Source organism: Mus caroli, unplaced genomic scaffold, assembly GCF_978045245.1.
Source record: "Mus caroli unplaced genomic scaffold, Mus_caroli_1 scaffold_10, whole genome shotgun sequence".
Classification (NCBI taxonomy): domain Eukaryota; kingdom Metazoa; phylum Chordata; class Mammalia; order Rodentia; family Muridae; genus Mus; species Mus caroli.
Window position 1 is genome coordinate 22,449,005 of NW_028227265.1, and position 14,518 is coordinate 22,463,522.

General features: G+C 49.1%; 1 protein-coding gene across 1 annotated transcript; it reads right to left on the reverse strand.

Annotated features, from left to right (window-relative positions):
- Positions 1-195: 195 nt before the first annotated feature.
- Vps4a (vacuolar protein sorting 4 homolog A) lies at positions 196-13,443 on the reverse strand. The gene is made up of 11 exons (XM_021170811.3): positions 13,189-13,443; positions 7,900-8,011; positions 7,660-7,807; positions 6,855-6,916; positions 6,635-6,754; positions 4,869-5,025; positions 3,600-3,748; positions 3,245-3,326; positions 2,815-3,034; positions 1,354-1,494; positions 196-908 (listed from the first exon to the last, which is right to left on the reverse strand). The coding sequence occupies exons 1-11, from the start codon at positions 13,426-13,428 to the stop codon at positions 807-809; spliced, it is 1,533 nt and encodes a 510-aa protein (XP_021026470.1). The 5' UTR covers positions 13,429-13,443; the 3' UTR covers positions 196-806.
- Positions 13,444-14,518: the final 1,075 nt, after the last annotated feature.

Below are 14,518 nucleotides of genomic sequence, written 5' to 3' on the forward strand. Positions count from 1 at the left end.
ATTCCAGCCTTTCGGAGCTGGAAGCAAGAGGATCAGAAGTTCAGGGTCTGCCTGAGCCTTAGGGTCTGCAGGCCTTACGAGCACTGCTGCTTCCTGCCCTGCTAAGGAAAGCAGAGAGCAATCCAGAGGGCCTTACCAGAAGTAAGCTTTACTCTCAACTCATACTAGAATCAAAAATGAGACGATGCCAGTAGCTCAATAAGGGAAAAGGGTTTATTAGACATCTCCAGGACAGGACCAGCAGAGGCTGGGCTCAGTTCTCAGGTGAAGGCAGCGATAAAGACCTGCCTGTCTGCCGTCTCTCCTGATGGAAACAGCATCGTGTTCACAGAAGCTGTCAGCTCCTGCAAGGAGGACCTGAAGCTCCAGATGCAAGCTTAGGAGGGTGGGATGGCTTTTCCTACTTTACCACAGTCAGCTCACAAGTAGCCAAAGTTAAGAGGAAAGGAGTGAGAGCAGGGGCCTAGCAGCTCCCACTCCTTAACATTTCCAGATGACTTTTCTCTTTATAAACAAGACAGAAATCAAAGCGGCATTAATTTAGGGGAACAAAAGTTAGACAAAACAGATCAGGGCAAGGAGTGTGAGCATCCAGTAGTGAAGTATGCAGAGCCAGTGTCAAGTGTCCTACATGGTGAAGCATCTCTGCAGCTGCGGAGGCCCCTTCTTCATCCTACTAGGTTGACAGCCAGGCAGTAGAGGAAATACTATTGTCTTCACGACTTCAGGTCCTGCCTGACCACTGGTGTAGGAAGTCCCATGAATTTTCTCCAGTCAGACTCTCAATTTCATTATCACATGAAGCTTTAACTCTCCTGTCCAAAGTCCTCAGAGAATTTCTTTACTTTCAGGAGGTCGTCTGCATTCACTGTGGGCCGGGTAGTGGCCAAAGACCGGAGCATGTCCGACTGCAGAGACAAGCATGTAGCTGAGAAAGGCTGACCCCAGGTCCTCAGCACTCTCCATTTGTCATGCTGTCTAGACTGACAAGAGGCCTGCCTGCCTGCCTTCTGAAAGATTACTTCACCCTTCACCCCGCAGCTCTCATCCCATCCCAGCACTAGTTCCGTTACTGAATTCACCCCACAGTGCAGACAGCTGACAAAATTAGGAGAGGTCTATACTGTTCAGGTAAGAGCCATGTGAAAAAGATTTTCACTGGTTTCCTTCTGGACCAAAAAGCCAGGCCTTGGAATGAGTGTGTTGGCTTTTCTTCTTAAAGACCCTCAGGACCTCAGCAAGGACCTCAAAAGGTCCTTCCACCCCAAAGGCTCCGGAAGGGCTGTGAGCCAGGACAGTAGGAAGGTACTTTTTGTTTTGGACTTTCTGGTTTTCTTCCAATGGGTAACTCACCATGCAAACCACAGGCTCTAAGAGTTTATCACCAGGGACATCCATCCAAGTCATCTCTATGGCCCCTGGATCTCCCGGAGAACATGGGGTCAGAAGATCATCAATCATAACGCTAGGGTTGGTTCGAGAAGGGCCACACACCTGAAACCAAGCAGAGACTGTGAGGCTGGCTGTTAGTAATGTGTACATCAGGACCTAAGGATGGCTGAAGGGAGTACAGAGGTTCTAGTCATCAAAGTTGGAGGAGGAAAAAGCGCCTTTTAAAATAGTCTGAGGGTCTGAAAGATGACTCAGGCAGTGCTTAAAGGCACCTGGCATGCAAACCTGGTGACCTGAGTTCCATCTGTAAAAGAGAGCCAACACCACAAAGTTGTCCTCTTACCTCCAAAACACACGGTGGCATCTTCATAAACTGCCCTCCCTGCCCCCACAGCATTTAAAACAAGTCAAACAATAAACCTGGTGGCAAACACCTGTAATCTCAGCACTTAGGAAGTACAGGATATATGAGTTCAAGGTCATCTTCAACTATAGGATGAGTTTGAGATTGTCCTGGACTAATAGAACCACCTTAAAAAAACAAATGTACATGGGCTAGTGAGATGGCTTAGCAGGTAAAGGCAACTGTAGCCAAGCCTGATGGCCTGAGTTGGGTCTCCCAGATCCACATAGTAGCAGAGAACTTATGACCTCTGTGTACACGTGCACACACACAACAACAAAACAACCAATAAACAAAGGCTGAAAGGTCCAGGAGGGTTGATCTGGTTTCAGAGGTGCATGGACCGTATGATCTTCCAGCTGCTGGCCTCCAGATCTTCCTGTAGCCCCAAATGCTTCATCTTCCCCTATAATGCTACCAAGACTCATCCCATAAATGTACTTGCTGCAAAAAAGTCCCTCTCACTGAAGTCTCCTGCAATGGGGAAACCCTAAGCAAACCGAATCCTCAGGAATTGGCTCAGGTTACTCCAGTGTGGTTTGTCTTCTAATAGAGCAAACTGCTCACCTCTCCAAACTTGTGAAACTCCTGATGACTCCACTCTGCTCTGACAGGTACTCACTGTTTAAGGGGAATTAGCATTTCTCTCACTGGTTGTCTCCATTACTGCCTTTCATACACCCAGGACAGGGCTGGCACACAGCACAACCTACAGCAGACACTCAGCAAAGATGTGCCTGAATGAGTGGGCAAGTCCCTCTTCCACTTACTGTGTCAGGCACCCTGCCCTCCCGCATGATGCTGTCGGCCTATCTTCTGTTTCCTATAGCTGAAGAGCAGTTTACTCCAGCAGTAACTGCAGGCAGGATGCATGGCACTGCTCCAGTTCTAGAGCAAAGGGTACTTAATACCTACCTTTGGTTCTCTCACAGAGAATGTCCCTTGAGGAGCCAGAAAGTTGTTGAAGAGGCTACCAACACCTCACTGGCAACACTGCCTAAGCCACTGCCGCCGCTTACCTTCTTGAAGTGTGTTGCTGACTGTACTTTTCTGACTGGCTGCATGAGGGAGTCCCGCACAATGATGCTGATATCTGCTCCTGAGTAGCCTTCTGTCTTGCGGGCCAGCTCGTGAATGTTAGCATCTGTGAGGTTGTGAGGTGTGCTTCCCAGATGTAACCGAAACATCTGGGCTCGGGCCGCTTCCTCTGGCAATGGGATATAAATTCGCTTTTCAAACCTGGAAAGATGCATGACATGAAATGAAAGCTGATGATGGTAGGAAGGGCAAGGGCAGCCTGCATGTTGAAATGAGTGATCCAGGACCCAGCTTTACACAGGGCTCTGCTCCACATGCAGACTTGGGAAGAATCTAAAGAAATAGAGGCAGATGGCTAGTCACAAACTGACCATAGCTAGACAAAGATAACTCCTTCTGGGGGAGACTCACCTCCTCCTGATGGCTGAATCCAACACCCAGGGGATGTTTGTGGCACCAAGAACAAGAGTCCCATCATTATTATTCCCCACTCCTGTGAAGAATGGGAGACAAGTGACTGAAGATGCCTGCAGGAGCAGCCAGGCCCCATGGAAAACTAAACCATGTTTTGGGGCTTCCCTATAGCACCACTTGTTCTGAGGGATGGGAAGGTGACACAACAAAGGCCTCAGAGCACTCTGTTTGCTGCCAGCCTGAGGCATCAGAAGTGACTCTCCTCCATTGTACCCAGTGCAGCTCCATAATGGAGTCCTGGGTTGCCTTTAGGTAGAAGACAGCCAAAGAGTGACAAGGCACAAGCACACACCTTGCATCTGGACCAAGAACTCTGTTTTGATCCTACGGGCAGCTTCACTCTCATTTTCATTCCGTGACCCACAGAGGGAATCCACCTCATCAATGAAGATGATGGAAGGTTTATGCTGCCTGGCCAGCTCAAACAGGTTCTTGACTAGCCTGTGAGAGTGAGAAAGGGGTCAAGACTGGGACACGCCATCCAAACATGCCCACCCTGAGACACAGTCATTAGTTAGACCTGGTGCCTCTCCCACAGGAAGGAAAAAAAACAAAACCAAAACACAACGAAAAAAAAAAAAAATAGCAACAGGAAAACCAGGGCAGACAAGTCCTCAAACACTAATGAATCAAGAACTTGCTGTGGTATCAGAGGGGAGCCCCATTCATTAGCTCTGGGCTTGGGAAGAATCCTTTCCCTTTCTCTGAGCCTCAGATTCGTATCAAAGAATGGAGGTCATCTTGAGGAATAAGCTAAACCCCGTGAAATGCCCCCAAAGAGGATATACAACTGACTACAGATGTGACATATGTGTATTACCCCAACACTGAGGAGGTAGTGCTAAGACAATCAGAAGTCCAAGGGCAGCCTCTGCTACTGATGGAGATTGTAACCAGTTTTATGAGATTCTGACTCATAAAACCAAATAGAAAACAAACAGATGATACGTATTTACAATTGGTTCATTTCCCTGTTTTTATTTTACTTACATTGGTGTTCTGCCTGTATGTATGTCTGTGTTGGAATTACAGACAATTGTGAACTGGCTGTAGTGGGTGCTGAGAGTTAAATCCGGGTCCTTTGAACCCCTGAGCCATCTCTCTAGCTCCTTTTTTAATTTGCTTTGAAACAAGGTCTAATTACACAGGGCAGGCTGACCTTGAACTTGTAATCCTTCTGCCTCTGCATCCTGAGTGCTAGGATTACAGGGGTGCCTCGTCTTTTCCTAACCCTAACCCTGCGTATCAGGACAGCGTCTCAAGAAGAGCTTGAGCAGGGCGTGGTGGCGCACGCCTTTAATCCCAGCACTGGAGAGGCAGAGGCAGGAGGATTTCTGAGTTCGGGGCCAGTCTGGTCTACAAAGTGAGTTCCAGGACAGCCAGGGCTACACAGAGAAACCCTTTCTCGAAAAACCGAAAAAAAAAAGAAGTGAGAGCTTGTTCTGACTACTATTCCAGACATCCCACAGCAGCTCCTCTGGGAAGTGATTTCCAAGGGGCCAGGAAGCTGAACTACACGCAGCTGCCAAGGCTGCTGTAGCATAGCTGATGGCCAACTTACTTCTCGCTTTCCCCCAACCACTTAGACATCAGATCCGAGGAGGACACAGAGAAGAAGGTGGAGTTGTTGGCTTCTGTTGCCACGGCTTTGGCCAGGTAGGACTTGCCTGTGCCTGGGGGCCCAAAGAGGAGTATACCTCGCCAAGGAGTGCGTTTGCCTGTAATAAAGAATGAATGAACAGGACTCAGCTGTTTCCTGATGGCAAAAGAGGAACAAAGGAAAGTTGAAGGCAGGGAGTTGCCTGCTCAGGAGGCAGAATGCTTGTCCTACAAGCTTGACTACTAAAGTACAGCTCCCCGGCACCTAGGAGAATACCATGCAAGAGTGATGGCCTGCCTGTAAGCCCAGGGTTTGGAAAGCAGAGCTAGGGGATCCCTAGAGTATGCTGGCTGGACGAGCTGAATCATCGAGTTCTGGGGTTAAGTATTGGCCCTGCCTCCCCCGTAACCCTCATCTGTCATATGATAAACAGCAACTGCGAAAGACACCTAACATCATCCTCTGACCTCCATATACATGTACACATACATGCATCCCCACATATGGGAACACATATATAATTATGCATGAATATGCCACACATACACAATCAAGTTGTGGGGTTGGAGAAATGGCTTGTTAATAGTACTGAATACTCTTCCAATAGACCTGGGTTTGATCCCAGCACCCACAAGGCAGATCATAACTGTAATTCTAGTTTCAGGGGATCCAGCCCTCTTCTGGCCTTCCAGCAACTGCACAAATATGGTACACAGACATACCATGCAGGCAAAACACCAATATACTTAAAAACAAATCTCAAAACAAAGTTACCTCATCTTACTAATGGCCCCATGTCCTTGACAAGGGAATTGGCCAGCTCTGGTTCCTGACTCTACTTCCTCATTGAGATGGTCTACTCCAAGTTCAAGTCTTAAGCATCTCAGGCTGGCCTACAGCTAATTACAGATAGATGTGAGCCACCATGTGGTTGCTGGGATTTGAACTCAGGACCTCTAGAAGAGCAGTCAGTGCTCTTAACCGCTGAGCCATCTCTCTAGCCCTGGCCTACAGGCTCATAATTTAGCCAAGAATGGCCCCAGTCGTGCAATCATCCTGCCTCCTAAGTGCTGAGTGACAGACAGTGCGATACACCACATCCAATTTCTGTGATGCTGAGAACCAAACCCAGGACTTTACACATGGTAGAAGAACTGCCATTCAAGTATTCCCAGCTCACAAAAACAGGGTCAGATTCAGGGCTATAGTGCTTGCCTAGGTCCCAATTTTCCATCCCAGCAAAAGCAAACAAACAAACAAACCAACAAGTCACATGGTAGATGGCTGTGGTGAGCAGGGCAGACACAACAGGCAGCAAGACCAGAATCTACCCTCTGCGAGCTGTGTCCTGAGGGCATAAGGCTACCTACCATCTGTTCTGAGGGCAGAACCCCAAGCTAGATTCCTCATGATGGTAGTTTTATACCTAAGCTAGTGACTACATTCTATTTACTTTTTTTTTTTTGGTTTTTCGAGACAGGGTTTCTCTGTGTAGCCCTGGCTGTCCTGGAACTCACTCTGGAAATCTGCCGGCCTCTGCCTCCAGAGTGCTGGCGTGCGCCACCACGCCCAGCTTACTTTTATTTTTTTTAAGTCAGGGTTTCTCTGGATAGCACTGACTATTGTAGAGCTTACTCTGTAGACCAGGCTGGTCTTGAACTTGAGGTCCATCTGCCTCTGCCTTTTAAATGTTGGAATCAAAGATATGCATTATGCTACATTCTTACCTGTGAATAAGTGTGGGAATTTAATTGGCAAAATCACAGCTTCTTTGAGAGCCTCTTTAGCCCCCTCCAGTCCAGCTACATCATTCCACCGTATGTTCGGCTTCTCCATCACAACAGCACCTGCAAAAAGGAGGACCCCAAACTGACCAATGAGCACAAGTAGACCAGAAAAAGAACCCATGGCACACCCCTTCTACCAGCATGGCCTCAGGCCTCTTACCCATCAATTGTTCTTGTAACTTCTTTTTCTCTGGATTATCCCCTTCGCTGTCACTGTCACTACTAAGAAAGGAAACAGAAGATCAAGTTGGCCCTCCATTCGGGGAGCAAGGAGGCTCTGTGAGTGAAGCCAGCTCTAGTAGCACACATACTTATCCATGTGCATGTGTTGCTGGTGAGGGACAAGCAAAAAGATACCTAAATGTGAGTGCCACAATCCCTCAGAGGAAACATTCATAACCTATTCTCAATTCTTCATTAAAGGAATAAGGAGACTGACAGCTGCTTTTTCCTACGGGCTAATGAGGGCAATGTGCTTCAGCTGAACTTAACACCAAGTCAAGCCAGTATAATTGTCAGAGATTTTTCAGATGAACTCAAAAACAAACAACGTGGAGTTGCCACTCCAGAGAATTCAAAGGGCAAAAAAGACATGAAGTTTAAAATTAAATAAAGTCACAGTTAATAAATGTAAAACTAAATAATCAAACTTTGTCTTAAAACAACACAAACAAAACTGTTAAAGGGGGACGCTCTCATGCCAACAGCCAGCTGCTGCCCAGCCTTCGCTTTCCCATCCTCAAACCCTCCCGCTTCCCGTTTCCTGTCCCTTTCTCAATCTGTCTTCATTCTGGGAAGTCAGACCCTGTTTTCTGCTTACTGAAAGCAGCTGCTGGTGTTTTTACCTGGAGGAGCTAGATACCCCATAAGAAGGGTGCAACAGAAATCCAAGGCAGCTTTCCGTGACACAGGAATGTGCCTGGGAACTCTGGCCCCCTGATGCACACCCCAGCACACTCACTCACCCCTTGCCTTCACTCTGGTTCTCTCTGACTGGCTTCTTGCCATGCTTCTCTTTGTTCCGTAAGTAATCCTTCAGCTTCTCCGCTCTGTCTAGGTACTGCATGCACTTGGCTCGGATGCTCTCCTTAGCCTTGTCACTGTGTGCTTCATCTGCAGGAGAAACCCAGTGGCCTCCCTGAGCCTCATGTGCCTGCCCTCCCCTTCCAGGGCACTGCAGCCAGGTGACCCCAAGAGTGACTCACATTTGATGGCGTGGAGGAAATACTCCACAGCATGCTGATAGAGACGGAGTGCCTCCTCGTAGTTCTTGGCTTTATCCTCTTCTGTGGCTTTTGTCACCAGATCGATGGCTTTCTGGAAAGGCAAGGCATATATCTCAAAGCTCCCCAAGGGATCCAAAAAGCTTTTGGAGTCACAAGCAGCAGGGTGAGATAAGATGGGAGTTAGTGCCAGGCCTGTGGGTTTATTGGTTGCAGGCCATTACGTTGCCCTACTTTCCTGCCACCAACAAGAAGGGCTTGAAAAGACAGCAGCCCTCTTAGGGAGCTCAGCTGTCAGGGGCCACCCCTTCCTCCATCCTGTTCTGGAGCTTGGTTAATGGAAACTGACATTAATGTCTGGGGCTGGGGCTCCAAAAGCAGGCCCACGGAACAAGTCTGAGTCTATTTCAATGCTCCAAGGGAAAGATGGACTTGCTCAGCAAAGCCAGAAACCATACTTGGTCTAGAATCCCTGTCCCTACCCACCCCCCCCCCCAAAAAAAAAGTAGCCAGTTAAAGCCCTTCATGGACCTGATAGTTTCAATCCAACAGAAAGATTCAAAGACACCTCTAGTCCTCTCTATGCCTAGGCCACTCTAGGGGCAGAAGAGAAGAGTTTTCTTGAACTGCCTAAAGCTGAGATCTGGGAAGGGAGGCTCAACCACATTATAAACCAGTAGCTCCAGGAACATAAGTGCCCGTGGAGGAAACTGCCTGCTGGCTCTCTAAGAACTCTTGAGTGATGCCTTTGAGAGACTCCAAAGTCTCTGCAGGTCCACACTCTGAGCTGAACCGGAGGCCCCATACAAGCCAGCTTAAAAAACTGCAGCTTCTTAAATTCACAAAGCCTGGCTAGAATTCTCTTCCATCTGGTGTGGCACTAGCCGCCTGGCAGGCAGATCCCACTGCAGACCCCACTCTAGCCACTGCAGACAACAACCTCCTGACCAGCTCTTGGCAGGGCCAGGCCATTTGTTAGCCATCTCATCTGTAAGAAAGGCACACAGACAGCTCTGTAAGACTGCCAGTCTGGGTGAGGAGGCAGGATACATGAGAGGAACTCACTACAATGAGGAGACAGGAAAAGTGAGAATGTGGACGACTGTCATGCTTTGATCCCTGCTGCTTACACACATGTAGCATGGCCACCTGACCCATCCTGCAGGTGAGCGTACTTGTGTCTGTCCGTCCATCTGCCTGTCCATCCATCTGTCCATCCGTCCCCCCCCCCCTGGGTTTTTATAAACCACGGAGACAAGACCTTGTCCTGGTGTGGCCTCTTTTCTCTACAATTAACAATTCAGTTCTTTGAACTCTAGGTCTGCCCCTTTAAAATGGAGTATAGTGGGAAGGGTCAGAGGGCTGCTGAGATGGCTCAGTGGTAAAGTCACTGACTGCAAACCTGGAGCTCCGAGTTAAATTCCTAGAACACACAGAGGAAGGAGACACCTAATTCCTGAGGAGGTCCCACACTCAAGGAAAACCTACTGCTCCTGAAAGTTGTCCTCTGGCCTCAACACACATAAATAAATGATTATAAAATGTAAAAAAATAGGCAAAAAAAAAGATAGTTCAGCAGTTACAAGAGTTGTTGCTCTTGTAGAGAAATCTGGTTTGAATCCCAGCTAGGGGATCAGATGCCCCTTCAACTCTTCCCAGACACCTAGCAAATAAGTAGGAACAGAAAACAGATAGATAGATAGCCTGGTGGTGACATGACACATACCTTAATACTAGCACTTGGGTGGCAGAGTCAGGTCAGACACCAGCCTGGTCTATGGAGCTAGTTTCACAACAGCCAAGGCCACACAGAGAACCCCTGTCTCGAAAAAGCATCCCCATTCCCAAAAAAACAAAAACCAAAACAAAAAACCCTGGTGCACAGACATATAGGCAGGCAAAACAACCCCAACAAAATAAAAGAAATATGAATCTGGGAAGATGACTCTGCAGTTCATGGTACTTGCTGCTCTTTTTTGTTTTGTTTTGAGACAGGGTCTCAATCAGTGGCTCTAATTGTCCTGGAACTCCAAATGTAAATGAGGCTGGCCTCAGCCTCCAGAGAGGTGCAAAGGCGTATGCCAGCAAGCCTGGCTGCACTTGCTCTTTTTGAAGCCCTTGTTTGATTCCCAGGACCTATATGGTGGCTCAGAACTGTCTATGACTCCAGTTCTAGGGTGTCCGACACCTCCTTCTGGACACAGAGAGCATCAGGCATGCAGCAAGGTGCATATACACAAACAGGCAAAATACATGCATAAAAATAAAAGAACAAAGTGTAGGCTCAGAACAATACCTGAGGTTCCTCTACCCCCACAGAGCACCGCAGGCCTGTCTCATCTCTGCTGAACACTATTAGAACTCCTACTGGTGCACTACATTTTTCTGGCAACCAATGCTGTCTTTCACTTGCTAAGGAGGTCTTAGTTTCAAAGGAGAGAAACAGCTTTGTGTAACAGGAGGTAAAGTGACAAATTAAACTGCCAGACCTGCCACATCTCTAGTGACACCCATGGCAAAGGCTGAGATGAAGAAAAGGTGTGACAAACGTGTGCTCACAGGGACCTGACAGAATTTCCGTAAAAACCCAATCAGCAAGTATGTTAGATTTTTGTGAGCTTATAATCTCTGCAGCACAAATGCAGTTACAGACATGAGCTAGGATATTATCCAATAAAACTTTATTTATAGGCATCAAAATCTGAATTTTAAATTATGTCATGAAAGCCTGAAAGCCCCTTTCCCCAAGTCATTTAAACAATGTAAATGACAGTGATATTAGGTTAAGCCAAGTCAGACAGAACTACACATTGTATGACTCCATTCAAAAAAAAACTTCAGCCAGGTGATGGTGACACATGCCTTTAATCCCAACACTCAGGAGGCAGAGGAGGGTGGATCTCTGAGTTGGAGGCCAGCCTGGCTAGCCAGGATGGCCAGGACTATACAGAGAAACCCTGTCCCCACAACACCACCACCACCACTACCAAAACCAAAAGGAAAGCAAGGAGAAACTGACCCGCTGCCTGCTGCCTGTCATAGTGCTAATCTCTAGGGGAGAAAAGACATCAACAGTATCCCTGAAGCCAACCATGCATGTTACAGTACTGATCTGCCATTGGTCCAACAGTGGCACAAAAGTTATGGGGGCGCTCAACTATATTTGGCTTGGATCTGAGGCCTGCTGTACAGGGAAGAATTCAGATCTGGCTCTGTAAAGCTGGTCAGAAGCCCATGGCTTAGGGACCACAGGCCTAGAGAAGAATCTACACTGTTGTTTTATTAGATGACATAATGCTGATCTGTCCTCTAAGTATTTATACTTATCTCCACAGATATAATCTAGGCCAGAGAAGTTGCTCCTCTCAGTGATGGTAAGTTAGTTAGATGATTAGCAGTCAATGCAGACTCCTAACTGAGAGTAAGTGTCTATTGAGGGAGGGCTCAGCCCTAACTGAGAGTGTTATCACCCTATGTCCCCAAGGTACAAGAAAAAAACTGGAAGAGGGGAGGAAAGAGCCAGAGGATGGAGGGTGAGGGGAGGAAAGAGCCAGAGGATGCTGTGAAATGCAGCTTACCTGCACAAGATGAGCTCACTAAGACCAATCAGAATTTAAGAAGCAGCCGGGCGTGGTGGCGCACGCCTTTAATCCCAGCACTTGGGAGGCAGAGGCAGAGGCAGGCGGATTTCTGAGTTCGAGGCCAGCCTGGTCTACAAAGTGAGTTCCAGGATAGCTAGAGCTACACAGAGAAACCCTGTCTCGAAAAACCAAAAAAAAAAAGAATTTAAGAAGCACTAACTGGGCACAGCGGGTTACTGAGAGGGGGGACATAGGAGTAGGGGGTGTACTGGCTGTGCCTGAGGGGTGTGGGGTAGGAGCTGGAAGTACACAAGACCCAGAATCATTGTTGACATGTATGAAACGTCAAAAAATAAAGGAAATCCCAGGAAAAAAGAAATCCGCTTCCTACCGGAGTCTGACAGCCTGAGTTGAACATCCAGAAGAGAACCGATGCGTGCATGTTATCCTCGGACCTCCCCACACAGACAGGGCATGGGAATGCGTATGCGGGCACTGTCATACCCAGACACATGCACACCATACATGCATATGCACGCAAACGCAACAACGTACGATGCCACAGAGTATGCTACATGGGACAGAAGGGCTGAGGAGCAGTGGTTAAAGGCATAGAGTTTCTTTGGTGATGATTCAACCTCTAAAAGCCTTGGATGGTACAGTTTAAATATGTGACCGTTATAGCACGAGTGCTAGCTCTTCATAAAACTGTTTCCTAAACGTTGGATAATATTCTTGGTTCACGGGTAGTGCTAACTCTGGCCAGGCAGGTGGGATCAGGCCGAAGTTGGTTTAACCCTTAGAACAAACAGAACAGTTTCTGCAGTGAATGGTAGGTTCTAGCTCTGAATTCCATCTAATTTCAAGCCTAGAACAGAAATTTACTCCTGTAAATTTGGAGCAGCCATCCCCACCACCACCACCAGGTATGCGAATACCACTCACTCTTTGATGCTCTGGCTAAAGTCCCTTCCTTCATGAAGTCTTACTTGGTTCCACCCAAACGCTTACTTTATTAGCAAAGGCTTACCGAGTACATGGTATGCTGAACCTATGTTATAATTGCTTTCCCTGAATTATTGTCTCAGGTCGTCTGACAATCACCCTACAAGGGCACTGCCCTTTTTAGCGATGAGGAAATTCAACATTCCAACATCCAAAACCTAGACACACTGGTGAGTGGCAGGGCTGGGATTTAAACACAAGCCTGAGGCCTGACAGTGTTTATGCTTTCTGACAGCTCTAGAACGAGCCCTTCCTTCATCCGGGCGGCGCCACCCCAGCATCACCCTGCAGAACGTAGGGAATGAATGAAGGGTGGCTGGCCGAGAAACCCGGGGCTCGTTGGAAGCAGCTCAGGGGGCTGCCAGGGCGCCTGGCAGGAGCGGGTGAACGCCGCTCCCGGAGCGACCTGCGGGACCCGGGCGCGCTCGGGGAGGCGGCGCCGCTGCAAGGCGGCAGTTCAACCCCGGCTGCGCGTCCTGGGCTCCGGCCCGCCGGTTCGGCTTGGGCCGGGGCTCAGTGGAGACGTCCTTCAGGCTCCGAGCGCGGGAGAGGCTGCAGCGCGGGTGGGACGAGGCAGCCTGACAGGGACCGCCAGGCCGGGCTCCGAGGAGGCCACCGCCCGTCCGCTCCGCGGCCCGCAGGCCCTGCCGCCTTGGGCCTCCGCGGGCGCGCCGCACCCAAGTACCTGGAGGGTTGACGTTGTCATTTCATATCCTGGGTCCGCCCCACACCCCGCGGTGCTGCTTGCGGCCTCGGTCCGGCTCGAAGGAGCCGAGGTGGTGGGTCCGCCGCTTAGGAGCCGTGCAGGTCGGCTCTCGGCGCGGGCAGAGCTGCCACTAGCAGTCGGAGCGGAGTCCGAGGGTGAACGAGGAGCGCGGCCCAGAGCGGCCCAGCCCGAGTCACGCGGCTGCCGCCCTGTGGCCATAGCCCGCAACTGCAGGCATCGCTCATCGAAGAGGGGCGGGGCCTGTCGGGGGCGGGGTCTGGTGGGATCCCGGTGAAGGGCCAGCCCGAAGGCCGGTAAAACCGGAGTGAGGGGCGGAGCCGACGAGTGAGGGGTGGGGCCAACGGGGGAGGGGCCTGGTAGATCCGGGAGAGGGGCGGGGCTGGAAACCTGAGTGAGGGGCGGGGCTGGACGTGGACAAAGATGGGGATTCTGGGCGGAGTTGGGAGCTCAGGTGGGCCAGGCCGACCAAGGGTGTGTCTTGTGAGAGAGTGAGGGGCGGGGCGAAGGGAACAAGTAGAATCTGTACCCCACTTGAGTTAACCTAACCATAAAAAGTAAACTCCAAGCCGGGCGTGGTGGCGCACGCCTTTAATCCCAGCACTCGGGAGGCAGAGGCAGGCGGATTTCTGAGTTCGAGGCCAGCCTGGTCTACAAAGTGAGTGCCAGGACAGCCAGGGCTACACAGAGAAACCCTGTCTCGAAAAACCAAAAAAAAAAAAAAAAAAAAAAGTAAACTCCAGCTGTGTTTTCCTGTTATTTAATAGGTTATGTTAATTAGTATTTACCTTGCCTGTCTTAGGGGACAATGAATGAGCTAGTGTATACATAGTGAATACCACACTGTGAGTTCAATCCCAGGTAACTGTTAATGAGAGAATGATTCTAAAGCCTGTTTTGTGATGTTTTTTTATTTTTATTTTTTTCAAGACAGGCTTTCACTGTGTTGCCTTGGCTGTCTTGGAACTCAGGCTGTCGACCAGGCTGACCTCGATCTCAGAGATCCACCTGCCTCTGTGGTCTGAGTGCTGAGATTAAAGGCTTGTACCACCACCAAGTTTGTGCTAGTTTTTAAATGTTAACTTTTCTAGGCCAGCGAGATGGCTCAGCAGGTAAAAGCACTTGTGCACAAGACAAATGAGCTAATATCCCCAGTTCCTGCCGGGTGGAAGAAGAGAGCCGACTTCTTATAGTTGTCCTCTGATTGCCACATTCCTGCCCACCCAAAGATCTGCCTGCCTTTGCTGGGATTAAAGTTTTGGGTTACCATGCCCAGATATTTCTTTTTTTC

What these genes read in the sequence shown, in the direction of transcription:
- Vps4a (XM_021170811.3), bottom strand. Translation starts at nt 13,428, where the DNA reads ATGGCCACAGGGCGGCAGCCGCGTGACTCGGGCTGGGCCGCTCTGGGC. An exon ending in TGACAACGTCAACCCTCCAG is followed by an intron (nt 8,012 to 13,188) that starts GTACTTGGGTGC and finishes TTGCCTTTCCAG; the next exon opens with AAAGCCATCGATCTGGTGAC. An exon ending in GATTCAGCCATCAGGAGGAG is followed by an intron (nt 3,035 to 3,244) that starts GTGAGTCTCCCC and finishes GCATCTTTCCAG; the next exon opens with GTTTGAAAAGCGAATTTATA.